Consider the following 26794-nt stretch of genomic DNA (forward strand, 5'->3'; position numbering starts at 1 on the left):
TCCTGGGTCCTGTTTTCTCTGTTTCACGGGATGACGGGGAAAGCGGACAGGTCGGGGTGCCCAGGCAGCAGGGCTGGGTCCTGCAGTGGCAGCAGAAACACTGGCAACAGCAACTGGGCAGTGCGAGCTAGCTGCTGCCGCCGCGGGGGCTGCAGGAAAAGTCCAGCCGTGCCGCCCCAGCCCCACGGCACACCCGGAGGCGGCAGGACCAGCCCCACATGCTGCCCACTGGTGGGGCCAAGGGACCCACTGCAGGCCAGATAGGACCCCTTGGCGGGCCAGGTCCAGCCCACGGGCTGTATTTAACTCACCTTTGGGCTACAGTGCATCACCTACCTTATTTCCCCACATACAACACACATCTCTTTTTTTTTGCCCCCAAACCCCAGCTGCTGCATAAGCATTAGGTACCAGTGTCTGCTCCGGGTAGCTGTGGACCTGGCATCCCTGGAGGGGCTCGAGGGGAGGGGAGGGGAGGCTGGGCTGGGGTGATCTAGGTGCAGCGATGCCTGTGCTCTGCTCTGGGGATCTCCCAGGCTTCTGGGCCTTCCTGGTTGCCACATAAAGCTGAGAGAGAATTTGATCCCCTCCTGCATGCTGCTCCATGAGTCAGGGTGTGTTTAAACCTCCCCCAGAGGTGTGGGATGCAGGGCTGGGCATGGGACTGAGCTGTGCCAATGCTGCTGGCACCAACCCCACAAGGTCCCTGCTGGAGGGTCTTGCCCCTGCGCTCAGGCTCAGCCTGATGCTGCACTGGGGGTAGGAAGGGATTTCCCCCCTGCTCAGACTGGTGCGCACTTTGGGGGGTTTGCCTTCCTCTGCAATGGGGGCACGGCCTCAATCTACGTCTCTCCAGTGTCCATGATGCCCCCACCCCCGACAGCAGCAGGATGTTGCCCCTCATGGACCCCTGCTTTCCTGGGGGCGGGGGCAGGTGCGGTATCAGGGCTGATGGTCGCGTTGCTCAGAGGTTCGACGCTGGGTTTGTCCAGGCTGGTTTGAACGGGGCTGATCCTGCCTCGGGCCGGGGTTGGACTGGACGTGACCCTAGAGCTCCCTCCCAGCGCCACGGCTCAGTGATTCTACGTCTGGGCTGGTTTCAGCAGGGCAGATCCAGGTTGAATTAGATGTAACCTCTGGGATCCCTTCCACTCCATGGCTCTGTGATTCCTGCGCATGTGTTTACTCCTAGAAGGTTTTAGTAAATGCCCAAGAGTAAAAAAGATGATTATAGAAAAGTCGTCTGTGGCAGCATTGCCCCCGGGATGTCTCTGGGGGCTTTTGTTTTCTCTGGAGAAGGACAGGAGAACCCAAAGTAAGTTCCTCCAAATCAGACGCTAGTTTACTGCGATATTACCAATCCGGCAGTGTCACCCAGGGCAGCTGCATCCAGCAGAGAACGCACCGATGTGCTCGCTGCCAGGCGGCGAGGTCTTGTGGGGGGGGCTGAATCCATCCCTGTAGTTTGAGGCAACTTCTAGACCCACCTCACTCCCGCAACCCCCGCCTTGGTGCGGAGGAGTTTTATACAGGTCACATTCCCACGTCTGTATTTCCACCCACATCTCTGAGACAGCCATCTCTTGACCAATGAAACAGGGAAACTGAGTCATGACCCATGCCCATTATTATTCCCTGGAGTGGCCTTATTAGCCCTGGGTGTGACCCCTGGCCTGTGCATCTCCACTCCCTTGAAACCCCCTCATTATCCGCCTTCGCACATGCTGATCCTTGGGATTCAGCTTGAGTGGCTTCCGGCTGCAGAGGATGTGGGAAGAGAGATGGAGGGAGCATCAAGGAGTTCAGGACTTTCCTGCAATAGGGAAATGAGGGTAATTAGGGCATTTCTTGTGTAAGAGTGTGCGCTGTCTGCGGAATATGCCTTCTGGAGTGGAGCAGAAATGCCGGTCTCTCAAGTTCTTTCTCCCCCACCCACCAGTTGCTCACCCAAGGGTTTGGGGTAACTGCTGGAAACGCATGTTTGCGTTTCATAGATTCATAGATGTTAGGGTCGGAAGGGACCTCAATAGATCATCGAGTCCGACCCCCTGCATAAACAGGAAAGTGCTGGGTCTAGATGACCCCAGCTAGATGCCTATCCAACCTCCTCTTGAAGACCCCCAGGGTAGGGGAGAGCACCACCTCCCTTGGGAGCCCGTTCCAGACCTTGGCCACTCGAACTGTGAAGAAGTTCTTCCTTATGTCCAGTCTAAATCTGGTCTCTGCTAGCTTGTGGCCATTGTTTCTTGTAACCCCCGGGGGCGCCTTGGTGAATAAAACCTCACCAATTCCCTTCTGTGCCCCCGTGATGAACTTATAGGCAGCCACAAGGTCACCTCTCAACCTTCTCTGGCAGAGGCTGAAAAGGTCCAGGTGCCCCAGTCTCTCCTCATAGGGCTTGGTCTGCAGGCCCTTGACCATACGAGTGGCCCTTCTCTGGACCCTCTCCAGGTTATCCGCATCCCTCTTGAAGTGTGGCGCCCAGAATTGCACGCAGTACTCCAACTGCGGTCTGACCAGCGCCCGATAGAGGAGAAGTATCACCTCCTTGGACCTATTCGTCATGCATCTGCTGATGCACGATAAAGTGCCATTGGCTTTTCTGATGGCTTCGTCACACTGCCGGCTCATGTTCATCTTGGAGTCCACTAGGACTCCAAGATCCCTTTCCACCTCCGTGCCACCCAGCAGGTCATTCCCTAGGCTGTTATAGGTGAGAAATACGGTCAGAGCAGTTCCTCTCATCAATAGGCTATTGGCATAACAGTGCACGCTGTCTGTTGGATACACTTACGTGAGCGGAGGGGTAACTCCCATCTCGAACGTTCTCTCTCTCTCCACCGGGTCCCGATCCAAGGATTCGGGGTAAGCACTGGAAACGTGCATGTTATACGTGAGAAATTTGGTAAGAGCAGTTCCTCTGATCAGCAGGCTAGGGAACACGACTCTTGCAAGTGGAGGGGAAAATCCCATCTCTCGAGCATTTTCTTTCCCTCCCCCAGTTCCCAATCCAAGGGTTTGGGGCAACTGCTGGAAATGAACGTGCGCGTTATAGGTGAGAAATACAGTAAGAGCAGCTCATCTGAGCTACAGACTATTAATGTAAGAGTGTTGCTGTCTGCTGGATAAGCCTCCATGAGTGGAGGGGGAAATCCCATCTCTCCAGCGTCTCCTCTCCCCCCACACCCCCCAGCCCCCAATCCCAGAGTTAGGGGTGACCGCTAGAAACGGACGTGTGCGTTACAGGTGAGAAATATGGTACGAGCAGCTCCTGGAGAGCCAAAGGTGAGCCAATCCACCGGGAGCAAGACAAGCCCCGCCTCCTCGAGGCCTGCTGGGAAGGGAACATCCTTTGGCAGGTGCGGGGCGTGTTGTGGGGCGCATCATAGGTGAGACAGTACGGTAAGCAGCTGCAGTGACCCACGGGCAGATGTGATTGGCTCCCTGCCAGCGATGTGGCGGTGGGAACATTGGGGGGCACCCAGGAAGCCCCCCGCCCCCTCCCACCCCCAGGGGGGCCCAATCCTGGTACGAGTCTGGAGGGACTTGGGTACTCGCTGCAGCTGGATCAGCCCCCCCCACACCCTTGCCCCCCCCCTTGGCCCCTAGATGCCCCCCAGATCCCCCCTCCTGCCCCCCCAGCCCCTCCCACCCCAAAACCTGGGCAGCCTGCTGAGAGGGAAGCCTGGGGCAGGCTGGGAAGACAGCCCGGCCTAGTGGGTGGAGCTGGGGGCGGGAAGGCCCAGCCCTCCCTGCTCTGGCTCCTCCCCCTCAGTGACATCGTCCTGCCCTCCCTCCACCTCCTAGGGCTGCTTGTCGGCTCAGGGAGCAGGGAGGCTGCAGGGCAAGTGACCCGGACGCCTGGGAGGGGAGTGGGGACTAGGGGTTAGAGCAGCTGGGGGGGGTGCACGGGGGGAGCCCTGGGTTCTCCAACTCTGGGAGGGGAGCGGGCTGTGATGGTTACAGGACGTCCCCCCGAGTTCCCTCGCTGGGGAAGTGGGTTGGGGCAGGATCCAGGCTCCGACCACTGGTGCCTACTCCCCTCCCAGAGCCGGGGGAGAACCCAGGCGCCGGGCACCCGCTCCTCTCCCCCACGGCTCCCTGCTGGGAGTCATTCCCCCTCCGCCAGTCAGGGCATGCAGCTGCTTCTGGGGTGGAACGTGGCTGCTTCCCACCCCTCCACTCGCTCACATGACCTCTGACCCCTGCAGGACCCTCCCGGTGACTCCGGAGACATGGGGCCGTGGCACTGGCTGCCCTGGCTCTGCCTGGCGCTGCCCCCAGGCCTGGGCCATGACCCCAGCGGCCCCGAGCCCCAGCAGGTGCATCTCTCCTACCCAGGTGAGGGCAGGGCTGGCTCTGGGACACCTGGGGTTTCTGGGGGGGGTGCGGGGAGCCCGGACGCCAGGGTTCTCTGGATAGGAAGTGGACGGGGGGGGGGGGGGGGGGGGGTCATGTGAGCCTGGACGCCTGGGCTCTCTGCGAAAGAAGCGGTGTCTAGTGGGTTGTGGGGGTAGGAGGAACTCGGACGCCTGCGTTGTTTACAAAGGAAGCGGTGTCTAGTGGTTTCGAGTGGGGGGGCTGGGAGCCCGGATGCCTGGGTTCTCTGGAGGGGAGTGGGGGGCTGGGGTTGAGAGCCGGGGGGCTCAGTGCTGGATGCCTGGATTCCTGGGGGGGGGCAGGACTCCCGAGTTCTACGCCTACCCCGTGCCTCGGTTTCCCCGCAGGTGACCCCGGGGCCATGACGGTGACGTGGGCGACGCTGGCACCGGCCGGCTCCGTGGTGCGGTTCGGGCAGGCGCCGGGGCCGGAGCTGCCGTGGCAGGCGACGGGCTCGACCCAGCGCTTCGTGGACGGCGGCTTCCTGCGCCGCGTCCTCTACATGCACCGCGTCACTCTGCGCGGGCTGGTCCCCGGGCAGCGCTACGGTAATTGGGGGGCACATACGTGTGCCCAGCGGGGGGCAGGCAGCTCACATGCGCACCCAGATGTGCGTGCCAATGCTGAGTCGTGGACAGGCATGCATGGATGTGCAACCAGACACGTGCCTGGGCACTCATGTGCAAACGCACACAGCGTAGTGCACGCATGTACAAATGCATGCCCGGGCAAACGCCTGTGCAAACGTGCTGCTGGATCTGTGGACGTGGACATGCTCCCAGGCACATGTATAAACACATGCCTGTGCACATTTGCAGTCAGGACACAAATATACCCCCAGACCCTCATGCACCTGGACACGTGTGTGAAGCGCACACCTAGGCAAGGGCATGCCTGTGCACACCCAAGCGTGTGCACACACAGGCCCGTGCTCATCTCAGACTCTCCCGGTTGCACACATGCACACGCAGCTCCCCTGTGGCCCTGACCCTTCTCCACACGTGTCCCCACAGTGTACCGCTGCGGCAGCCAGGAGGGCTGGAGCCGGCGCTTCCAGTTCCGGGCACTGCGGAACGGCACGGCCTGGAGCCCGCGCGTGGCCGTCTACGGGGACATGGGCCTGGAAAACCCCCGCGCGCTGCCCCGGCTGCAGCGCGAGGCCCGCGCCGGCCTCTACGATGCTGTCCTGCACGTGGGTGCGTTCCGCTCAGCCGCTCCCACCCCAGAGCTGGCCGCATCTTGGGCCTGGTTGGATGTGGGGGGGATAAGGGGGACAGGGCTGGGGGGAGGGGGCTGGCCCCAGGGCTCTCTTTGGGCAGTGTTATACTTGGCTGCTGCACCCCAGAGCTGGCTGCATTGCCCGGGCCCAATCCAGGCCTGATCCAGGGGGCTGAGTTCAGGGCTTACATGGCTGCTTTTGCTCCCCCAGGGGACTTCGCCTACGACATGGACTGGGTGAGTGCCCCCACCCCAGCACCCCCTTGGAGGTTGGGCACGGGAGTGAGGGGGGCACTAACAGGAGCAGGGGGGGGCTGCAAGGGGTGTGCATGAGGGTGGGCACATGCATATGTGTCTGCGTGCATGAGTGTGTCTGCAGGTGCACACAGGAGTGTCTCTCTGTGCACAAGCGTGGGCAGGTACGAGCACCTCTGGGCAGATGTGTGTGTGCCTATGTGTGCAATTGTGTGCACAGGTCCACACGTGCATATGTGCACCCAGGCATGTGTGTGTGCATGACAGCACGCACACGTACGTATATGGGTGTGCCTGTGAGTCTGTGCATGTGCGCGTGAGCGGGCCTGTGTGGGCCTGCCTCTGCACACGTGTGCACGAGGGTGTGTGCTTACACACATGTGAACATGTATGCTTTCTGTGCCTCTTGCTCCCCCCCCACGCACCTCCCGGAGCAGAACGACGCCCGCGTGGGGGACGCCTTCATGCGCCGCGTGGAGCCGCTGGCGGCCACGGTGCCCTACATGACCTGCCCCGGCAACCATGAGCAGAAGTAGTGAGTGCGGGAGAACCCAGGCATCCGGGCCCCCCCCCAACCCACAAGACCCCCACTTTAGGGGGGGATAGAAGCCAGGTCCCTCCTCCCTGCTGCAGCTGTAACCACTGGGCAGCGCTGTCTATACACCCTGCCGGGGCTTGTGATGGGGGTGGGGGCAGTTGTGGGGCGGGTCTCCGCTCACACCATTTCTCTCCCCCCAGCAACTTCTCCAACTACCGGGCCCGGTTCAGCATGCCCGGGGACACGGAGGGGCTGTGGTACAGGTGAGTGCCCCCCGCCCCACCCAGACACCCGGGCCGTCCCTGCACTCGGGGAGGGGAGTGAGGTGGGGGAGCCCGGACGCCTGGGGTCTGCCGGCCACGTGCCTCAGTTTCCCCCTCTCTCCGCAGCTGGGACCTGGGCCCTGCCCACATCATCTCCTTCTCCACTGAGGTTTACTTCTTCTTCATCCGCTACGGCCTGAACCTCGTGCGCAAGCAGTACCAGTGGCTGGAGCAGGACCTGAAGGTGGGGACCCCCCTCCCTCTCCTCCCCTGCCCCCCCAGGCTCAGGACCCCCCTGCTCACCTCCCCCATCCCTCCAGGAGGCCTCGAGCCCGGCCCGGCGCCGCAAGCACCCCTGGATCATCACCATGGGGCACCGGCCCATGTACTGCTCCAACAACGACTGGGACGACTGCACCCGGCACGAGAGCGTCGTGAGTATGGGGGGCGAGGGGGGCAGGGACCCCCCAGAGAGGCCTGGGGGGGTGGGAGGGTCCCTCAAGACCTTAGGGGGCAGTTTGGGAGGGGGAAACTGAGGCACAGAATGTGTGTATGTGGGGGGAATAGACCCTAGGAGTCCTGGCTCTCGGTTTCTGCCCCCCCCTTCAGTCCCTTTCCCCACCCAGAGCTGGGGGAGAATCTGGGCTCCCCTCTCCCCCTGCTCTCACCCCCCGCCCCAGCACCCAGCCCCCCCACCCCCACTCCTCTCCCAAAGCTGGGGAAGATCCCAGGTGTCCAGGCTCCTCTCTCCTCCCTTCCCAAATTCTCATCTCTAACCACTCACCACTGCTGCTGGGGGGGGGGGGGGGGGGGGCGGGGCAGAGACACCGGGTGGGGGGCATTCGTCTCTGGGCTCCTAGCAGGGGAACCGAGGAGCCACCCCCACATCTGTGACCCCCCCCCAGGTTCGCCGCGGGCTGCTGGGGTTCTATGGCCTGGAGAAGCTCTTCTATAAATACGGTACTGCCCCCCCACCCCCTGGTGGTCACCCTGGGGCATGGCCTTCCCCCAGGGCTGTGGGGAGGGGGGTTGGAGCAGCCCTGCCCCCAGTCCTTGCTGGGGGGGTGTTTGGAGGGCCTGGGGGGGGGGCATCTATGGAGCTTGCGGGGCAGGGAGGGGTCTGGAGGGGATGAGACCAATCTCTCTCCCCCTCCCCGCCCCCTTCGTCTCCCCCCCAGGCGTCGACCTGGAGTTCTGGGCCCACGAACACTCCTACGAGCGGCTCTGGCCGGTCTACGATTATCAGGTGAGGCCCAGAGAGCCCCGCTGGGTGTGGGGTGGGGGGTGTTGCCCCGAGACCCCCCCTCTAATACCCCCCCCACCCCCGCAGGTCTACAACGGCAGCACGGAGGCCCCGTACACCAACCCCCGCGCCCCCGTCCACATCATCGTTGGCTCGGCTGTAAGTGCAGTCGGGGCCCGATCCTGCACAATGGCATCCCCAGGCTTGCAGGGAGGGGCCTGATCCTGCTAAACCCCCTGCAGCTGGCAGGGAAGGGGACAGGGATTGTGTGGGGAAACTGAGGCAGGGGGTGGAGGGGAACCAGGGTTGGGGGGAAACCAAGGCAAGGAGTGGAGAAACTGAGGCATGGGGGTGAAACTGAGGCAGCGTGGAGCTGGGGGGTGGGAACTGAGGCAGGGGTGGGGAGGAATGGGGGGAAACTGAGGCAGGGAGTAAGGGTGGGGGACCTGGGCTGGGGAAACTGAAGTGGGGGCTGGAAGATTGGGTGGGGAAACTGAGGCAGGGGGTAGAGAATTGGGTGGGGAAACCGAGGCAGAGGCACCCGTCCCCCCGCGGCGCCGTGACGACCGTCCCCCCCCCAGGGCTGCCGGGAGCGGCTGGACCCCTTCGTGCCGGCGCCGCGGGGCTGGAGCGCGCGGCGGATCGAGGACTACGGCTCGGCCCGGCTGCACCTGCTCAACCGCACCCACCTGCACCTGCAGCAGGTCTCCGACGACCAGGTGGGACCCAGGCGCCTGCCCCCCCCCCCCCAGCCCCGGGGCAGGGCGGGGCAGGAGCCCCCTGACCGCTGCCCCCCGCCGTGTCTTGCAGGACGGGAAGGTGGTGGACGAGATGTGGCTGATCAAGGAGCTGCACGGCCCCGAGGCCTGGGGCTGAGCGCGGGCGGCTCCCCGAGACACCGGGCGCACACGCTGCCGCCCCGCACAGGAGCTGGCGGGAAACTGAGGCAGGGGCTTGATCTCCCGCGGGGCGGGGGGGGGGGGGCCGGGCCCACCCGGGACATTCAAGCACTAAACACTGATGTTAATTAGCTGGGATGCTAATTTAAGACATTAAAGACTGATGTTAATTAGCTGGGATGTTAATTATGACGAAGCTTGTTACTGAAGGGCGGGCCAGGGGGCGGAGCTGCAGGCGGCCCCTTGCATCGCAGCGCGTGTCACCGTGATGTCACAGGGCCCCCGTGTTTGCAGCCGGCCTGTTGCGTGGTGGTGTGTGTCACTGTGATGTCACAGGGCCCCGTGTCTGCAGCTGGCCAATAGCATCACAGCACATGTTGCTATGTCACAGGGCCCCTCCCCATGTCTGCAGCTGGCCCATTGCATCACAGCTTGTCTCACTATGATGTTACAGGGCCCCCCTTGTGTCTGGAGCTGGGCAGTGACATCACCGCACGCGTCGCTAGGATGTGTGTGCAGCAGGCCAATGGCAGCACGTTGCCTGTCACTGTGGTGGGTGATGTCATACCTGTGACCCTGATGATGTCACTCCCTGTTGCGGTGGGCGCCATGGTAACGCCCCAGGCCGCGCTGGCGTCGCACGAACCCGCCCCCAATCCCGGGGGAGTCGCTCAGGGAAGGCCACTGGGGGTTGACCTCTGACCCTTCCGCACGGCGACGCGGCCCCTTTAAGAAAAACCCCGCCCCCTGCCCGCCGCCAATCGGCGCGGGGCCCGCCAGCATTCCTCCCCCCCGCCCTCCACAACGTTTGCGTCAGTTCCGGTCTGGGCGGAGCGGCCGGTGGGCGGGGCGGGGCGGTGCTTCCTCTCGGCCCCACCCCTCCAGGGCGGTGCCTGTTGCTCGGCGACGGGGAGGGGGCGGGCCCGGAAGTGGGTCGGGCTCCCAATATGGCGGCGGCGGTGGCGGCGGCGGAGTGAGCGGGGCCGGAGCGCGGGGGCGGCGGTGAGCTCGCGGGGGGGCGAGTCCGGGGGCGGGGCGTGAGGGGGCGGGGCTGCGGCCTGGGGAGGGGTCGGTGGCACCTGGGGCTGGGGGCTGGGGGGCGTGGCCTGCCGGGGTTTGGGGGCGGGGCTTAGGCCTGTAGGGGGCGAGGCCTGTAGGGACTGGGCGGGGCAGCGGCGTGATGGGGCGGAGCTTAGGTCTGGGCGGGGCCATGGGGCAGGTGGGGAAGGGGCAGAAGCTGAGGGGGGAACCTGAGCACTGGGGGGGGCAGCTCTCTCCAGCCTCCCTTGTGTTTTTTTGGCCCCTCTGCTGCCCCCCACCACGGGCAAATCTGGGGGGGTAAGAGCCGCCACAACTGCCCCCAGGGCGGAGCGGGTCTCTCCCTTCGGAGCTCCCCTGTCATTAACTAAGCGCTAATGAGCCCTGGGGCGGGGGCAGGGCCTGGGGTGCTGCAAGGTGCAGGGATTTGGGCACCAGAGCGAAGCCACGGGTCACATCCTGTCCAAGGGCTGTGGGGGGCGGAGCTGGTTGCCGGGGGGCGGGGAGAGCACCCACGTCCCCTGTTGGGAAGGGTCCGGGCGGCCGGACAGGCTCGAGGGGTTGAAGCTGGACAAGGGGAGACCGAGGGGGGTTTGATCCCGGCCTCTGAGGGACTTTTCTCCGCAGCCACCTGGGACGGGACTGGGAGCAATGGGCTCCTGCTGCAGCTGGGTCAACTGAGGCTGGAGGGCAGTGGCAAGCTTCGCTCACAGCAGGCCGGGCCTGCGGTATCAAACGTGTGGCCTGGATCGGCCCGTGGCTGCCGTGCCCGCGGCGCTCCCGGAGGGCTGGGAATTGCAGGCCAGGGCACAGAGCCCGCCGGGGGCACGTGCCGGTGGCTGTGGGGGGGTGCACATGCCCCACGGCTGCGTCCATGTTCGACCCCCCCCGGCCTTAGGAAATCCCTGGCCATCTCGGCTTTGCCCTCGGGTCCTCTTCCCGGACCCGGGGCGGCCTCTGTGTCTCTGAGAGAAGGGAAACTGAGTCGCGACCGGGGACCCTTGTTCTCTCCTGGGGTCGCCTGGGCAGCTACCCCCTGTCGTTCCCGTGCTGGTCGCTGGGGTCCAGACCGAGCCGCTTCTCGGGAGGAGGGCGGAGGGACCCCCCAAGGGCTGTGGGGGGCTTGGGGCCCCCAGCACGAGGAACTGAAACCGGGCGTGAAGCCCGAGGCGGACGGAAAGGGAAGGTTTGGAGCCTCGTGTGCGCGGCTGGAATTGCCTCCTCGGGGATCCCGACGGAGGGGGTCGTGTCCCGGCGCATGGGCGCGGGGCGGGTAAGGCGTGTGGGATGCCGTACTTCCTCGCACACGACGCGCCCCGGGGTAGAGCCCCCGTGTCCTGGTGAAAGGCCGAATGAAGCAGGCAGGAGGGAAGAAGCTGCCGGTGCCCTGCGAAGCAGGAGTCGAAGCCTCCCTGCCCCCTGGGGCCATTTTGGGGGGGGATAAGCTGCATGTGGTAGGTGGGGAAATACAGTAACGGCTGGGCGGGGTGAAGCCAGATCGCAGCTGGATGCAGCGTGCACCAGTGGTTAGAGTCACGTGGGATGGATTGCGTTAACCAGGGACCCTAATGACCGCGTTGTTTCGAGCAGCCCCGAAGCGGTAGCTGGTATCGGGGCCTCCGCTTCCGCAAGATCCTTGCCCTTCTCCACCTCGCCTCAGATGCTAGTAATTAATGATTTAGTAATGAATTATTCTCTGCTGTCTCCTCCCTGGGGAGAGGGAACCAGGCAGCGGTCAGGTTTGCGAGCGAGCCACGAAGCAGGGTCCAGCCACCCTGGGACAGCAGGAAAACTGCCCGAAGGCTGCTCCAGAGCTACCGTGACTCGGGCGCAGTGGCGGGCAGGTGGCATATCCAGGCAGGCGTTTCCTTGCTTTCCACGTGCCCTGTCGGAGGCTGGTACAAAGCCTCCTGCGTGACACGAGTCTCCGGGAGATTACAATCCAGGGCTGCTCATGTTACACTTGGTGGAAACTCACTCCCTGCTTCTCCCCTGCCGTGTTGATGCTGGTGCCCAGCTGGGTTTTCGCATTTCCGGTCTCTGCCCGCGGGCGGGCGCCAGGTTTATTTTGCTAGCGTTTATCAGCCTCGCCAGAAGGAAATGCTCTCGGTGACACAGGGTTCCCAGGCTCTTTCTGGCTCCCTTCCACACCACCGTCACCTCTGCCGAGGCTGTGGGGCCGTGCAGGACCCTTCGGGGGGGGTCTGTGGGGCAGCCCTGGGCACTCTGGGGCCGAGTGCGCTGGGTGCGTGCCTGGGACCACGTGACCTGTATGGCAGGATGCGATCCATGCGGCACGATGCCTGATTCTTTGCGTTCAGCGCTGTGTGCAGCTCTCCGATTTCACTGGAAAGTTCAGGGTTGTGCCCGTTGCCGGCTCCGGGCCAAGCCGGCTGGTCAGAGAAATGTCAAACCGCAGCCACAGACGTAATGACGGAGTGGGGACAAAGGCGGGGACTCAACCCCTTCCTTTCCAAGCAGACGGGTCAGAGCCTCAGTCCGGGATCAGTCCGGGGTGGGGAGTTTGCAAAGGATGAGGACGTTCCTCCACGGGGCAAATGCCCCGTGGAGAAATTGTGGCTTATAACCCAGAGGAGAGGGGCAGGGATTGGAACAGGCCGGTGCTTTCATCCCAGCTCTGTTGGACACGGGCTGGAAAAAACCAAGGGACCAGATATAAGATCTCAGTCCTGAAGCGGGACGAGGGAGGTCTCCAGGCTGGATGGAGCAGAGATCCATCTGCCGCAAGTAGTGGCGCTGCCTCTGCACCGCGGACGTTCGAAGGGAATTTTGATTGTTCTTCAAGAGCTTGGGATTAGCAGCAGAAGGCGGCGCCGCAAAACCCAAGCGCCGACGCAGAGGTAAAAATATCCTGCCTTCCCCCTCAGCTCGTCAACCCCCTCTCCCGAAATTATTCATCTGAGGAGAGACTTCAGGTAACGAGGAGCCGAGGTGTTGTCAGAGACCTAGTTTGCCGCGTTAGTCTGAAGTCGAGTAGCAGGCAGGGCGGATTTGCACCTTCTAGGCTATACCATATATAGGTATATAGATCTGTGGCCACCTACGTGGCTGGGTCTGTATAGATCTGTGGCCACCTACGTGGCTGGGTCTGTATAGATCTGTGGCCACCCAGGTGGCTGGATCCATGTAGATCTGCGGCCACCCGTGCGGCTGGGTCGGTGTAGATCTGCGGCCACCCGTGCAGCTGGATCGGTGTAGATCTGCGGCCACCCATGCGGCTGGATCGGTGTAGATCTGCAGCTTTGACATGTGTTTGATCACATTAAAACAAGATGCAGGTTTTATCCTGGGTCCGGCTGTCATGGGCTTTGACTCCTGTCAAGAGGGGACTCGGGTGGGAGAGACAGGACAGGACAGTCCTTTTACACATGCAGCTTGAATGTTAATTAACTCAAATTAGTCTTGGTTAAGGGAAAAGCATCGTCTCAGTATTTCACAGGTACTTCCAGTGGGACCTTGCTTCTTGCACTGTGCCGTATATGCAAACAATACGGTAAGAGCAGTTCCTTGCCAAGCAAAGTCTGTGTGAGACTGTTGGGGAGGAGAAGGAGCCGGCCTGGCTCCCTCCCTGCTGCCACCCAGTTGCTACAAGGAAAGAGATCTTTATTTTTTCCTTTGTTCTGCCTTTGAAACGCAAGGTGCGTATCTTAGTCCAGAGGCGCGTTGTATGCGAGAGAGTACGGTATCGCCTCTCTACTGCATCCTACCGCCAAGCTCGCCCCCCTGGGAGGTTCAGCAGCTCGGGGGGGGGGGTCAAGAGGAGATTGGACCTTACTGTTTATGACCTCACCAGGTATCCTCGTTAGGCCCCTTAATGAACAGCAAGAGGCATCATGGATCCAGCATCTGGGTTGCGGCTTGTTCCTGGAGACCTCATGCTGGAGCCAACTTGGGGGGGTGATGCCTTGCTGTTTTCCAGCCAGCCTTGGCCACTGGTGACTGGTGCTGCTGCTCTGGTTGACCAGTATGGAAGGGGAGAGCAACTCCACCACGGGCCAAGTCATTTCAGAATGGGTTGGTTTTATCCCCCCAGGCGCTCGCAAAACCCCCCAGTCCCTTCTGCCGCTTCTCCATGGCCTAATTACAGCCGCGACGGAGGCTTTTCTTTAACCCAGGCCCATTTCTCTGGAGCTCCAGGCGTGAGCACAAGGCATGTTGGCGGCAGCGCGTGTTGCTCTGTTGCCGGCGGAGCAAGCGGCTCGGAGGCCGTGGGCGCGCCGGGTGGGCCAGCGGGGCATCCCCGTAGGTTGCACCTTCCAGGAGTCTGGGGCAGTCGTTGAAACAGAAGCAGCTGCTCTCTCTTCTCACCGCAAAACCCCGCTCCAGAGCTCTGGCCCGGCTGAATACCGTATTCTCTCGCGTGCAACATGCTGTGAGTTAAAATATGCACCTGGGGTTTGAACAAAGAAAATGAGATTTTTTTTCCCCCCCTTTCCATTTGTAAGCCGGCAGCAGTGAGAGAATCAGGCCTGTCCATGGCTCTTCTCCCCAGGAGCCCCCATGCCTTTTGGGTTGGGAAGCAGCAGAAATGGCTCTTTCTGTATTTCTCGCGTGTGACACCCAATGCAATGTCCAGCAGCTGGGGCTTTGTGGGGGGGCGAGGTGTGTTATACACAGGAAAACATGGTACCGGTGGGAAAGATCCTGGCTTGGATTCTGCGATCCCTTTGTGGCGGAGGGTCACAGCATCCGAATACGACAGCGCGGGGATGTCTCTGGGCAGAGTTTTCGGTGTGGTTTTTTTTTTTTCTGGGTTGTGTTGAGTTTTTTCGTGGTTCCTTGGCACATCGTTAGTGCGGTTGCGGCACAAGCATTATTAGCAGGAATCTTGGTTTTCTCTGATTTAAAAAAAAAAAAATCTCCAATTTTCGGATTTAAAAAAGTAGTCCAAAATCCACATTTTTCAGCTATTAAAATGAAATGCCACGGTTATATTAATTATATAAATATAAGTGTGTGTGTGTATATATATATATATGTGTGTGTGTGTGTGTGTTATATTGGTGGCATTTCATTTTGATCACAGAAAAATGTGGATTTTGGGTTACTTTTTTTCATCTGAAAGTTGGGGATTTTTTTTTTTTATCAGAACAGAATAGTATCCCTGATTATTAGTGTGATGGGGCGGACTCTCCCCTCCACTGGAAACGCCAGGGAATAGGGTCTGATCCATCCTGCTGCTGGGAGAGCTGAGGCCAGGCTGCCAGGGGGCAAGTGGGCAGCGCAGGGCTTGTAGGACGCTGAGCTGGGAACTGTGGCTGCACTGTGCAGAGCTGCGGCAGCAACCTCACCTTCCCCCGTGGAGCCCGCATGATGCCCACCTCCTGTGGGACTCTGCCAATTACCTCTCCTGACATGCTCAAGCGCTCGCAGATGAAGAGCCGGCGCGGGGAGGAGCAGTAATTAACACCAGAACCAGTGCCAAAGCTGGAAAGGAACAGTGGGGCCGCTCACGTGTGGCCGTGGCCCTGCCCGGCTGGGCTTTCTGGGGGACGTGGCTTGGATCCCTGGCAGCACCTCGCTATGTGGGGTGCGCCAGACCTACGTCTCTACTCATCTCAGACCCTGACGCAGACCCCAGGTTTTACCCAGCAGCCCTTGTGATGCCTGCCTCCCTTTCCAGCTTAACCGAAGCTGAAACCCTAGTTGCTGTTGGGTTGGTCTTCAGGAGTGGATTTCTCAGTCTGGAAAGAGTTCAAGAGGCTATGAAATAACGCAGGTGCAGTTAGCAGAACTGCAGACTTGCCCTAGGAAAGGTTTGCTTGCTCAAGACCACTACAAGAGGAGCGGTGGTGGTCGTTGTTAACACCTGTGGAGTGAAGAGCAATGAGCTATAAAGTGACCCTCAGCTGCCTGGCTGCACCGTGGAGCAGGAATCCACCCTGAGGGCTTCTGATGCAGACAGAAAATCAGCTTCTCCACTGAATACGTGCACCCTGACATAGTGGGGGGAGCCATGTATTAGATGTCTAAAAATACGGTATTCCCGTTGGTTTTGCTTGCGGCCAGCCCATCTGGCTGGCTTCAGGGTTTGGTGGCACTGGGTGGGTTGCCCATCAGGTGCTTTGAAGCAGGGATGTCCCCGGAGGCAGGATTTGTGCCATGAAGGAGCAAAATCTATGTGTAAAAGAAGTGAGTCCGCGGGGTCTGGACCAGTGGTTCTCAACCGGGGGTGATAGGGCACCCCAAGGCGCCCCGAGATCCTGCTAAGGGGGCTTCACAGCAGCAGCCTTGGGTGTCCGGCTGAGTTTTTTGCAACATAAAAGTTGTTCTAGGATTCGTCAAAAAGCAAAGAGCTGGGATTAAGGGGGGGGGGGGGGACTTGAGTCTAACAAAGCAGGGGGAGAAACTGGAGCCTAACGAGATTGAGACTCACCAGCCTAGAAGCGTGGTGCTCCAGTTTTCGGTGCTGCAGCTGGATCGGGACCACCTCCTCTCACCCCCCCACAAGCCAGGGTTGGGCCCAGGGGTCTGGTGCTTTCTAAACCCGGGTGGGGGAGAGGGTTTCCTCCCGTCCCTGTGCCCCAGGCTGATCCAGCCCCAGGCGAGCGTCCCCTTCTTTTCCCCTAACGAGGCTGAACTTAGCTGTCACAGAAAGAGCAACGACTCTTCTGCGTTCCCCTCCATTCCCCCCCCCATCCTCACCATGCTCACGCATCCGTGGCATGGGTAAGCGCTCAGGGCCATAAATGATGTAAAAGGCTAATTGGAGGGTTCCCTTGGCTAATCAGCTGGCAGCTTAATTAGCGCCAAGCGGGAATCGCTTTGCTTCCACGGCAGGCACCGTAAATGTTCCCAGCCTCTCACTCATGCCAGCCTCTCCACACCACCCCGCGGTGATGGAGGGACCCAAGCGCATCAGCATGTTTTCAGTAGGGGGGAGAGGGGTGGAGACACCCCACTTCTCTAGTTCCAATGCCAGACCCCGCCTGCCCAGAGCCAGGACGTGCCACCTCCTCTCCAGTCTCAGTTTCCTGTGCTGCAGCGGGAGCCCATTGCTCCTAGTCTCATCCTGAACAGCCATAGAGAAAACCACGTCTCCATCCTCTGTCGTCGCCCCGAGACTGGGATCAAATCCCCCCTCGGTCTCCTTCTCCCCCCTCCGTCCTGCCTCCCCGGCCCCTCGTCACTCGTGTCCCTCTCCGTGGACTGTGTCCAACGTGTCCACCTCCTTCAGGGACCCGAATTAGACCCAGGGCTGGATCGAGCAGGAGAATCACTGCCCTGGATTTGCAAGGGATGTGGCTGTCCATACAGCCCAGGAGGCTGCTGGCTCCCTTTATTTGCAGCAAGAGCGCACTGTTGGAATGGGCTGTATTTCTTCACACCTCACATCACCCTTCAGAGACTCTGGGTAGCCCCAGTTGAGAATCGCTGGGTCTAAGGGTTGCAGATCTGCAGGAAAGGCAGGCTGGAGGTCGCATCCAGCCCACCCCCCTGCTCTACGCCAACTGAACCATCCTAGACATGCTTGTGTCTGCGTCCAATGTCTGTTAACGTGCCCCAGGTGAAGCTGAGGCTCGTAGGGCCAAGAAGGAGCGGGTTCAAATGAGCTCTAGAGATCCTGTGCCCAGAGGAAGGCAACCCCACCCCCAGACCAAGGGGTTGAAGTCCTTCCTGACCCCCAATGAACAGGGGGGCCAGGCCCTCCTCCCTGGGTTCAGGCGCGTGTCATATGCGAGGAATTACGGCAGCGACTCCTGCATCCCTTCCGCTGCCTGATTAATGCGTTATCGAGGTGGAAGCGGCAGGAGAAGCCCGTGTCAGTCCTGCCTGCATTCCTGGCATGCCTGTCCTCTCCACCACTCCCCTCCTGCCGGACCCTGCTGCGGTGCTGTCACTGCGAGGCGGTCAGCTGGTGCCTGGCTCTATCCTCCCCGATCCTTAGCTGCATTTGGGGCCCGGCTGCGTCTTCTCCTGGGGGAGAGACGAAAGAAGCCAGGTCTAGCCAGGTTAGCAGAGACGTGCTGGAGGGGGGCAGGACGGGGGTTTATATCCTACTAAGGGGGGAAGAGACATTGCCGGGGGATCGACTCCTGGCTGCCTCTCGCCAGACGAGAACAAGGGGTCATGGCATGTAACAAGCAGGTCGGTGGTGTAACGCTGACACCAGGACAGTCGTTTCCCCCCGCGTGGGGTGAATGGGGGGAGCTCATAGGCACCGGGTGCAGGGGGAGCAGAGAGTTCAGCCAGATCTACCCGGGGGCTGGGCCCATCCTGGGGGAAAGGGGCATCAGGGGCTGTGGGGCGCGGCCCCGGGGTCGCAACGTCTTGGACCCTCGATGGCTGCGAGGGGGAGAGGAATGGGGAAGAACCCTGCTCGGACCCCGTCCCTCTCCTGTCCAGTGCCACGCTCTGCCGCCAGGGCCTACCAGACACGGGAGATGGGGCACGACAAACCTAAGGTCTGACCCTGTTTGCGGCTGGTCTTATGCTCTTACAAAGCCTCTGGAGCTGCTGGACAGGTGGGGTGTCCGCGTTCACTCCTCCCAGCCCAGGCTACAGTGGTCCTCGCTCTCTGGCCTCCAAGTAGCAAAAAAAAAAGACCCTCAATGTCCTCCACAGCACTTGTCACGGGGCCCCTTTGTTAAGGCAGCGTTAACGAGGAGTTTTGCCCTTGCAGAAACCCGCTGGATCTCACGCCTTGCATTGGCCCCCGGGTCTAGTTCCACCACGGGGAGAACGATGAGAAGCGATTGACTGGCTTGGATGACGCGTCTCTGCCGGGAGGTAAGCGCGAGGGGCTGCGACTACCACGAGCTCTACGGTGGCTCTGATGAGCTTTCCACCTGGCCACAAATTTAAATACATGCAAATGTATAACGGGGAAATGCTGCTGCTTCCATCCCAGAGCAGTTTGTCGTCTTGTGAGGGACTAGACTGCAGCCAAGAGGGTAGGGGAGGTATTTCCATGCTCGGAGGCCAAGCCAGAGCTACAGGGTGGGAGACTAAAGGACCCCCAGTGCTAGAGGCAGGTTCGCTCCAGCCCCTGTTCGTAGAGAGGAGACGGGGAAGGCAAAAAGGAGACTTGGATTATCAGCTGGGCCAAAAGGGTGGCCTGGTTCCCGTGGCAGTGGGTATATGATGGAGCTGGCGGGTGGGGCGGTGTAACCAGAGCTGTGGGAAGGTGGTGGTGCATCGCTTCAGAGATGGATGTCCTCCGTCCCTGCTTGTATCCAGAGATCAGTGGAGACAGTGGTAACAGCATGGGGGAGAGTAGTTCCCTCCCCTCCACCCAGAGCAAGCGGGTGGAAGGGGCTGTCCCCATCCCCAGCTGACCCCAGCCCCCGTGCAGGGGGCAAGAATAGCTCTGGTGCCCCCCTGGATAGTGGGGAAAGTGAGGGCCTGCCTCTGTGCAGGGAGGGGAAGAGAAAGCCCTGCTTTAGGGCTCTCAGACAAGGATTTCCTAGGGCGCAATCTCTTATTGCACCAAACTGGGATAAAGTTAGACAAAGCTTTCAAATGCAAGATGTCCTCCCGTGGGTCTCTGACCACAGGAAGCCAGGCGTGGCCTAGTGAAAGCCAGCAGCGGAGAGGGCCTGAGAGCGAGTCTCCGGGGCATGGGGTAGGGTTCCCTTGAGTGTGAAGATAGTGAGGTCAGAGATGGAGCGGCTGCTCAGTAAGAAACGTGCTCTTAGTCGTCAGGACTCCCTTGGTTCAAGAATGACCTCTTGGTGGGTCCAGTCCTTGAGCCGCAGGCCTGCCTGCAGGTCTTTCTTCAGGGGAGAGCAGGCTGTAGGCTGGGATTGCCCTCCTCGTACTCCTTCCGCTTTCTGCGCTCTGCTTCGGGCAAGGCGCTTTCCCTCGAAGTGGGCGGCTGCTTGGCGAAGGTTGCGGCGTCGCTGGAGTCGGTCGGCATCCAGCTACCCCCAGCTCTTGATATCCGTTGTCCGGAGATCTGTCTTCCACGCGTCTTGGTAACGCTTCCTGTGTCCACTGCGAAATCTCAGGCCACTTGTTGTTAGAGCACTTGTTTTGGGGGTTGAGTCAGGCGTCTGCGCGCACGGTCCAGTCCAGCGAAGCTGGTGCATCAGCGTCACTGACTCAGTGCCGGTAACCTTGGCTTCAGCCGGGACACTGGTGTTTCTGCTGTGATCTTCCTGTTGGATATGGCGGGTACCTCTCTGGGCTCTGGAGATGATGTGTATCAGCAAATGAGGGTGGGGAGGGACCTCAGGAGGTCACATCTAGTCCAAAGCAGGACCAGCCCCAACTAGATCCTGCCATTTTGCATCCGTAGAGGAGAGTGGGGACGACGACTGCACCGTAGACCTGGATCTTGGTGTCTAACAGTGAGTGTACGTCTCCATCCTTTATATCTTTGCTTCGTTCTCTTGCACGGTTGCTGTTTTAGTTCCACACCCGGCATTGCCATGAGGACACTTGGGGCATTGGATCAGGGTCATCGCATTTGGGGAAAAACATGCACAAACCCTGATGGTTTCTTTATGGGGGTGTTGCTAGCACACCAGTGGAGATGGACTGATGGGTTCAGCGTTATTTGCCTAGATAAAGCCGTCTCTACTTGATGTCTGCTGGGCAGTGGAGAGTTTGAGCTGGGCCACACTGGGGCGGGGGGCAATGTTTGAAAGCCAGGAGCGGAGGGGCTGGGAATGTCTGATCGCTGAAGGCTGTGGCTGTTTGACGATTCTCCACTGGTGTGGTCGATCCAATCCGAAACAGGGCCCTGCACCTCCTCTGCATCCACCCCTGGGCTAGAGGAAGGGAGTCAGGCGAGAAGCAGCTTTCTGGGAAGTAGCGTGGGGGGTGCCCAGGGCTTGGGTTTTGTCCTGGCTCCAAAGCAGACGCCGCTAAGGATGAATCTCACTCCTGCCGGCATCCCTCTTATGCAGACAGCCAGCTCCATGCCCTTTTGCTTGCCCTTAGCACGATCCAGCCAGCTGTCCATGGCTCCCCGACATGCTAAAACCTTGCTAAGAAACCCGCAGAGGCAACCGCCTTCCCAATGGGCCTGCTCTCCACTGCTGCTCTTGTCCTGGTGCTTACCCTGCAGTGGTATCAGATTAGCCAGCAACGGGTTATGGCGGCCTGCTTTTCCCCCTGCCAGCCCATGAGTTCTTGGCACCCAGCCTCTGGGCGGAGGGGGGAGCTGGGCATTGTCTTCCCTCTGCCCGCCCAGATCAGGGCAGATCTGTTGAGCCTGGAAAAACCTGTTCTGTAGCTGTTGGGCACAGAAATGCAGAGGCCTTTCCAGGCACCTGCCTGCTCAGGATTTCCAGCTGGGGAAGGCTTTAAAAAGTTTCACCTTCTCCTGCTTCAGCTCCTGGGTTTTGCGGCACATTTGTCCTAAGATCTGTTGTACTGGATCCGCCCCTAGGTCTGTCTTGCCTGTCTCCTGTGTCACGCGGCGGCAGAGCGTGGAGCTGGAAGGCAGAGTATGGGGGTCTGAGCAGGGTTGCCCCCCACCTCCTTGCAGCCATCGACGGTCCAGGACATTCTCATTCAGAGGCTGTGCCCCAGAGCTCCCAGTGCCCCTTTCTTCCAGGACCTGGACCAGTCCCTTCTGAATTGGGCTAAACTCCGCTTCCCCCACATCTGGTGGCCATGAGCTCCCCCCTTCCATCCCACACTGGGGGGAAACGACCATCCTGGTGTTCATTTTAAACTGGTCCTTTCATGCCGTAACCCTTCATTCTTGCCTGGCGAGAGATGGCCCAGAGTAAATCCCCACTGAGCTTCTCTTCCTTGCTTAGTACTTTGTAAACTCGTATTATGCCCCCCATTGAAGCGTCTCCTTTTGTAACCGGGCCCGGCCTGGCCTTGTTAGTCTCTCCTCATAGGGAAGCCACCTCCATAGCCCTGATCATTTTTGTTGCCCTTGTTTTAGGGTTACTTTGTCTTGAGGATCTGGCGTGCTCAGAGCTAGGATTTTGAAAAGCGGGGTGCAGGCGGTGCTTCATCACATGTGACACGACCAGGGATGGATGCAGAGGGGGTGCAGTGGCCTGCCTGCATCCCCCCCTTCAGACTGGTCCGTGTTGCCAGAGCCTCTGACAGCACTCAAACGAAGGGGTAACGTTCGTTAGACCCCGCGAAATCTGCCCCGAAACCAGGCTCTGTTCTGGGCTCTTTAAAAGTGGTTGCCATGAAACCTTATGATCAGGTTGATCTCATTAGCCAAGTTTATCTCCTGGATGAAGGCGCAGGAGCGCGGTGGGTTGACTGAGGGATTATCTTGGCGGTAGCTTGATGGTCGAGGGAATATGAGGAAGACCAGGTTTACTCGGGACCTTTTTTATTGCACCTGCTGTATGGGTGGGAGGTGTTAGGTGAACCTTCAGGGCCCACATGCCCTTCTCGGGGCCGGGAATCCTCCTGGATTGCGCTCGGATGGTCGGCGATGCAGACGTGAGCAGGTGAGGGTGATGATGTTGCTGTGGTGAGGATTTGGGGATGAAGCTGTTTCATGTGACGGGCTTTGATTTTTCAAAACGTCAGTGGGGTTCCCTAGGTCTCCCTGTGGGGGGGACATCTAGCTTCAGGCATGTCTGCCCCGTGCCCAGGGGATGTCCAGCTCCATGCACACATCCCCCCTGCCTCCTTCTGCTTCATGTATCGGGGGTTTTAAGCCTCCCCCAGAGGTGCTGGGCTGGGGATGGGCCAGTGGTCCCACGGGGTCCTGGCTGGAGGGTCTTGCCCCTCTGCTCAGAGCCGGACTGATGCTGCACTGGGGGCAGGAAGGGATTTCCCCTCCTGCTTGGACTGGCACAACTGGGGGGGTTGCCGTTCTCTGTAGCAGGGGCACGGCCTCTACCTGGGGTCTCTGGAGCGCCTTTGGCAGCAGCAGGATGTTGCCCCCACACCCTCCTGCTTTCTCTGCGGCAGATTCGGGTGCAGTGCCCGGTGTGGTGTCAGGGCTGGCGGTCGCGCTGCTCAGAGGTTTGACCCTGGGTTTGTCTGGGCTGGTTTGGACGGGGTGGATCCTGCCTCAGGCCGGGGGTCGGATTAGCTGTGACCTCTGGAGCTCCCTTCCCCCCCACTTCTCTGCAGTTTCTCTGAAAACCGCCCCAAGCCGAGACGCACGCAGCCCCAGCGTTCTCTGGGTTTTAGTGGCGGTCTCTTTATTTTTTTCCCCAAAGGAATTAAAAACAGACTAAGATCCACGCTCAGCCCCAATCCCTGCCGGGGGCTCCAGTGCTTTCTTTCCCCCTGGGAGGGAATCAACCCGTGCTGAGCCGCTGGAGCTAAGGATGTGTTTGGTGTTTCTCCGGGCTCTCTCCCTTCTTCCTGCCCCGAGAACTGTTTGCTACTTCACAGCACCAGGATTGATTTCTCTCTGAATGCCTCCGCGGCTTTGATGGCCTCCCTTCCCTTCCCTCACGTGGCCCCTTCCCCGTAGAGCGATGATTGGTCTTGAACCCAGGCCTGCCCCTTTTCCTCCCAAGGGTGCTGGGTGAGTGCCAGCAGATGCTAGCAAGGGGCGATCACTCCAGACGTGCCCCGTTCATCTGCTGTCATCTGCCGCCGCCGCGACGGGGGAGCCAAGCCCCTCCACGGTGGGGGTGCAGATAATCGCATGGGAAGCCGGGAGGAGGAGGGCAGGTGCGAGGCTAGGAACCAGGGGCCGCAGGAGGATAATCAGATGGGAGCTAAGCATTGCTGATCCTCACGTGTACTCGTGCTGTCGTGCGACCCAGCGGATCAGACCTCTCCCCCACCCCAGTTCCCTTCCCGTCAGCCTCTGAACGGCCGTGGCGAAAACTCCCCGACCACAACATCACACAGGATGGAAAGGATCCGTGTCTGGACGCCTCCATCTACTAAGGCTGACAGCTCCTAGAAATCCCCCTTTTTTCCAGCAAGTCTGCAGACTTGCCGGCTCTCTCTGTCCTCCACCTCCCCAGTCTGCTCTGCAAGACACCCGAAAGGCTGTTCAGCACCGCAAGAGAGAATTGGCTTTTGCAAATAAAGCTGCGGGGGGAAAAAAAAAAGGGTGTGGGTGGTTTTGGCTTTCAGTTGCCAAATACTTTTCCTGGGCTGTCCCCTCTTCCCCGTGCGATTCTGGGCCGGCTTCCAGGGAGCAATGAAAGCACCCGACAGCGGCAGGAGCGTTCGGAAAGGGGGAGTCTGAGCTGCCTGGTAGGAGCTGATGTGTAAGACTGCAGACCAGAGCAGCAGGACCCTGCCAGCCCCCGGGGCAGATCCAGGGCTATCTTGGGGTAACGTGTGATCGGGCTGCGGGGTTGTGTTAGGACTGGGTCAGACCAGGCCGTGTCTGGGAGGGTTTAGACGGGGCTGATCCTGCCTGGAGCAGGAGGCCGGACTCTGTGACCTCCAAGGGGACAGTGCTGGCCCGCGGTTTGAAGACCTCACATTGCAGGGGCTTGTGTCGAACCTCTCCTGCTCCCTCTTGTCACGGCAGAAAGAACTGGGGTGATTTGGTATGGAGCAGAGAAGGCCGAGAAGCGGGGATTTGACCCCTTGAAGGCCGCTCGGCAGAGGATGGAGACAGACCCTTCTCTGCAGGGACAGGTGGGCAGGACTCGGAGCAACGGCCTCAAGCTGCAGCAGGGACAGTGAGGTTGGACCCCAGCACCCTATTCGTTCATCCCCCGGCCCCACGGGTGTCTGAAGTGGGAATTGGGGGGTCTCTGGGCCTAGATCCTGCCTGCGCCACGTGGCTTTAAACCTTCCAGTGCTGATGGCGGCTCTGGTTTTCTGCTGCCCTCAACGCCTCTCCAAGCACGTTTGTGACTTAACTGGGTTGAATCCAGGGTGTTTCCCTTCTCCAGCGAAGGCAGCGGGGGGTGCGCGGACTGGCTCTGACAAGCGGTAGGATTTGGGGCCTGATCTAGCTGCGTTCCAGTTCCAAGCAGAGAGTCAGAGAGGAGCAGGGCTGGAAGGGACCCCCAGAGGTCACGGCTAGTCTAACCCTGGCCTGAGGCAGGATCAGCCCCGTCCAAACCAGCCCAGACAAACCCAGCATCGAAACTCTGAGCAGCACGACCGTTGGCCCTGACACTGCCCCGGGCATCGCCCCAAATCTGCCGCAGGGAAAGCAGGGCTGCGGGAGCAACGTCCTGCTGCTGCAAAGGAGCGTCATGGATGCTTCAGAAACCCCAGGGCGAGGCCGTGCCCCCGCTGCAGAGGAAGGCAAACCCACCCCCAGTCCGGACCAGGGGGGAAATCCCTGCCCCAGTGAAGCCTCAGGCTGAGCCTGAGCGCAGGGGCTAGATCCTCCAGCCTGGCCCCTGCGGGGTTGGTTGGCACAGCCCAACCCCACCCCCCAACACATGGAGCAGAAAGCGGGGTGGGGGGGCGGCACCCAGCAAAGCCCAGAAGCCTGGGACATCCCCAGAGGACATCAGATCACCCCCACAGCTTCCCTGGTCGTCTGTTCCTCTGCCTCCGGCTCTGCTGTGCACCTGCTGGGGCCGGGCGGGTTGCGGGGGCGCTGTACTGGGGCTTTCTCTCTCTAGCGGCGAGTCTGAGCCTGGACCCCCGGAGGTGGTTGCTTTGCCTTTCTCCAGTGCCCAGGGCTGCTCCCTGCCCCCAGCAGGTCCTGCAGCAGGAGGCTGCGGGGCCTTCTGTTCTCCTCGGCTCCTTCCCCATCTTTAAAACGGGACACTGGGATGCGCTGGATCCCGGAAGGAAAGAGTTTGTCCTGGGAGAAACCCGAATTCTCAGCTCTGCAGAGGGTTTAAACGGCCCTCCCGGGTCATCTGGTTGAACCGGGCACCCGGCAGCCTCTCCCCCAGCCATGGGATCATCCACACTGGCGCCGGAGTTGTGTCTACACTAGGGCTCCATTGGGAAATGCCTCTTTGTGCCGCCTTCTCTGCATCGAGGGGGAGGAGAGAGTCCGGCGCAGAGCAATGTGGGACAGACCCGGAGCTGGGGTGGTTTCGTCGGGGCTGGACTCGACATGACCCCACTGATGCCCAGGGTTGCCAACGGGGCGGATTTTAGGACTTTCCTACCACCGGCGAGGTGGGTTTTTGCAGCCGAGGGAGGAGGCGTGTGTGCTGCGAATGCCCGGGCTCTGGACGTGCCGGGCGGGCAGCCCCATGGTCTGTGGGTCTGGGGGCTGCCCCCAGCACCTGCCTGGGGTGGGTTTTTGGGGGTGGGCTCTGCCTTGCCCCGCCCTCCAAGGCCAGCACCTGAGTGGCCGCTTTGTTTTCAAACCTTGCTCTCCCATTGGCTGCGGGCACCAATCCCCCACCCATCCCCACTCCCGATTTTAACCCTTGGGTGCCTGGTGGGTTATGCAGCACTCCAGCCAGCTTCCTTACCCCCTCTCCCCCCTTTTCCCAGTATCTGAGTATTTCTGGCCTCCGGGTGATGTGGGTTGTGGGGGGGAGCCCCTCCCTGCCACCTAGAAGACCCCAGTATAAATGGTTGGTGGGCACGTTCCCAGCTGTCATGCCCTGCCGCACGGAGGGGGAGCCTGCAGGGAACCGGGTCCTCTCTCCGCCTAATTTTGCCTTTCTCCCAGCTGCACGTGAGGCTTTCCCAGGGGTTCAGTGGGTGTGTGTGTGGGGGGGTCCTTGTGCCGGGAGGGGGTCAACAGCCAGGATGTGGGTGGACATGGGACCTGGGGGATGCGGAGGGCAGAGACTGGGACCAGGGGACCCAGATGGGCGCGGGGTAGGGCGCTGGCTCCTCCTGGTACTAACACCCGCCAGGGCCCAGGAGGAGGAGGGCAAAGGTCCCATGGGGCAGTTGGCAGGAGAGAGATGCCTCCCCCAGACAAGACACTTCCACGGGGTGGGGGGACGTGGCTGGCTGTTTAGGGAGGTGGGGGCTCCCTTACGTCCCACCTTCTTGGGGTGGGTGCAAGGGGGTCGGTGGCCTCCTGGGCGCGTATTCTTGGGAGCCTGCCTGGATTTCGGAGGCCGGGGCGGCGTCTTGGAGTCTGGGCTGCGCTGTTTATTCCCCGGTTCCTCCATGGCTAAATAATGCAAGGGGGCGAGGAGAT

The 26794-nt window shown here is 60.7% G+C and overlaps 3 protein-coding genes across 11 annotated transcripts in view; 2 read left to right on the forward strand and 1 right to left on the reverse strand.

Moving 5' to 3' along the window:
- Nucleotides 1-1316: 1316 nt before the first annotated feature.
- Nucleotides 1317-9549, reverse strand: LOC109283432 (uncharacterized). 3 transcript variants are annotated; one of them, XR_002090593.2, is made up of 3 exons: nucleotides 9365-9545; nucleotides 2795-2872; nucleotides 1317-1813 (listed from the first exon to the last, which is right to left on the reverse strand). XR_002090593.2 is itself a non-coding variant. In XM_059718729.1 (2 exons), exon 2 carries the CDS (start codon nucleotides 2743-2745, stop codon nucleotides 2074-2076), a length of 672 nt encoding a protein of 223 aa, XP_059574712.1. In that variant the 5' UTR covers nucleotides 2746-2872; nucleotides 9365-9549; the 3' UTR covers nucleotides 1317-2073. The 3 variants fall into 3 exon arrangements, 2 of the variants coding, with proteins under 2 accessions (XP_059574712.1, XP_059574713.1); XM_059718729.1 differs by having other exon boundaries at nucleotides 1317-2872; nucleotides 9365-9549; XM_059718730.1 differs by lacking the exon at nucleotides 9365-9545 and adding an exon at nucleotides 3661-3712 and having other exon boundaries at nucleotides 1317-2872.
- ACP7 (acid phosphatase 7, tartrate resistant (putative)) lies at nucleotides 3754-8969 on the forward strand. Its single transcript, XM_059718724.1, has 14 exons — nucleotides 3754-3844; nucleotides 4212-4341; nucleotides 4728-4928; nucleotides 5394-5576; nucleotides 5810-5835; nucleotides 6291-6388; nucleotides 6592-6654; nucleotides 6781-6898; nucleotides 6975-7088; nucleotides 7560-7614; nucleotides 7833-7900; nucleotides 7985-8056; nucleotides 8479-8616; nucleotides 8708-8969. Exons 2-14 carry the CDS (start codon nucleotides 4236-4238, stop codon nucleotides 8771-8773), a joined length of 1308 nt encoding a protein of 435 aa, XP_059574707.1. The 5' UTR covers nucleotides 3754-3844; nucleotides 4212-4235; the 3' UTR covers nucleotides 8774-8969.
- Nucleotides 9550-9696: 147 nt separating the features above from the next.
- Nucleotides 9697-26794, forward strand: part of PAK4 (p21 (RAC1) activated kinase 4) — a 30408-nt gene continuing 13310 nt past the window's right edge. Inside the window, exons 1-2 of one of the 7 annotated variants that reach the window (XM_059717765.1) lie at nucleotides 9697-9798; nucleotides 18479-18585. Coding sequence is in view for 3 of the 7 variants with exons in the window: in XM_059717763.1 (XP_059573746.1) it covers nucleotides 26158-26317 (160 nt within the window). In the remaining 4 variants the exon portion in view is untranslated. Of the gene's footprint in view, nucleotides 9799-17649; nucleotides 17808-18478; nucleotides 18586-25691; nucleotides 25807-26076; nucleotides 26318-26794 lie in introns of those variants that run through there. The other 6 variants (XM_059717766.1, XM_059717767.1, XM_059717768.1 and 3 more) reach the window with 6 other exon arrangements.

This window comes from Alligator mississippiensis, chromosome 15 (assembly GCF_030867095.1).
Source record: "Alligator mississippiensis isolate rAllMis1 chromosome 15, rAllMis1, whole genome shotgun sequence".
Taxonomy (NCBI): domain Eukaryota; kingdom Metazoa; phylum Chordata; order Crocodylia; family Alligatoridae; genus Alligator; species Alligator mississippiensis.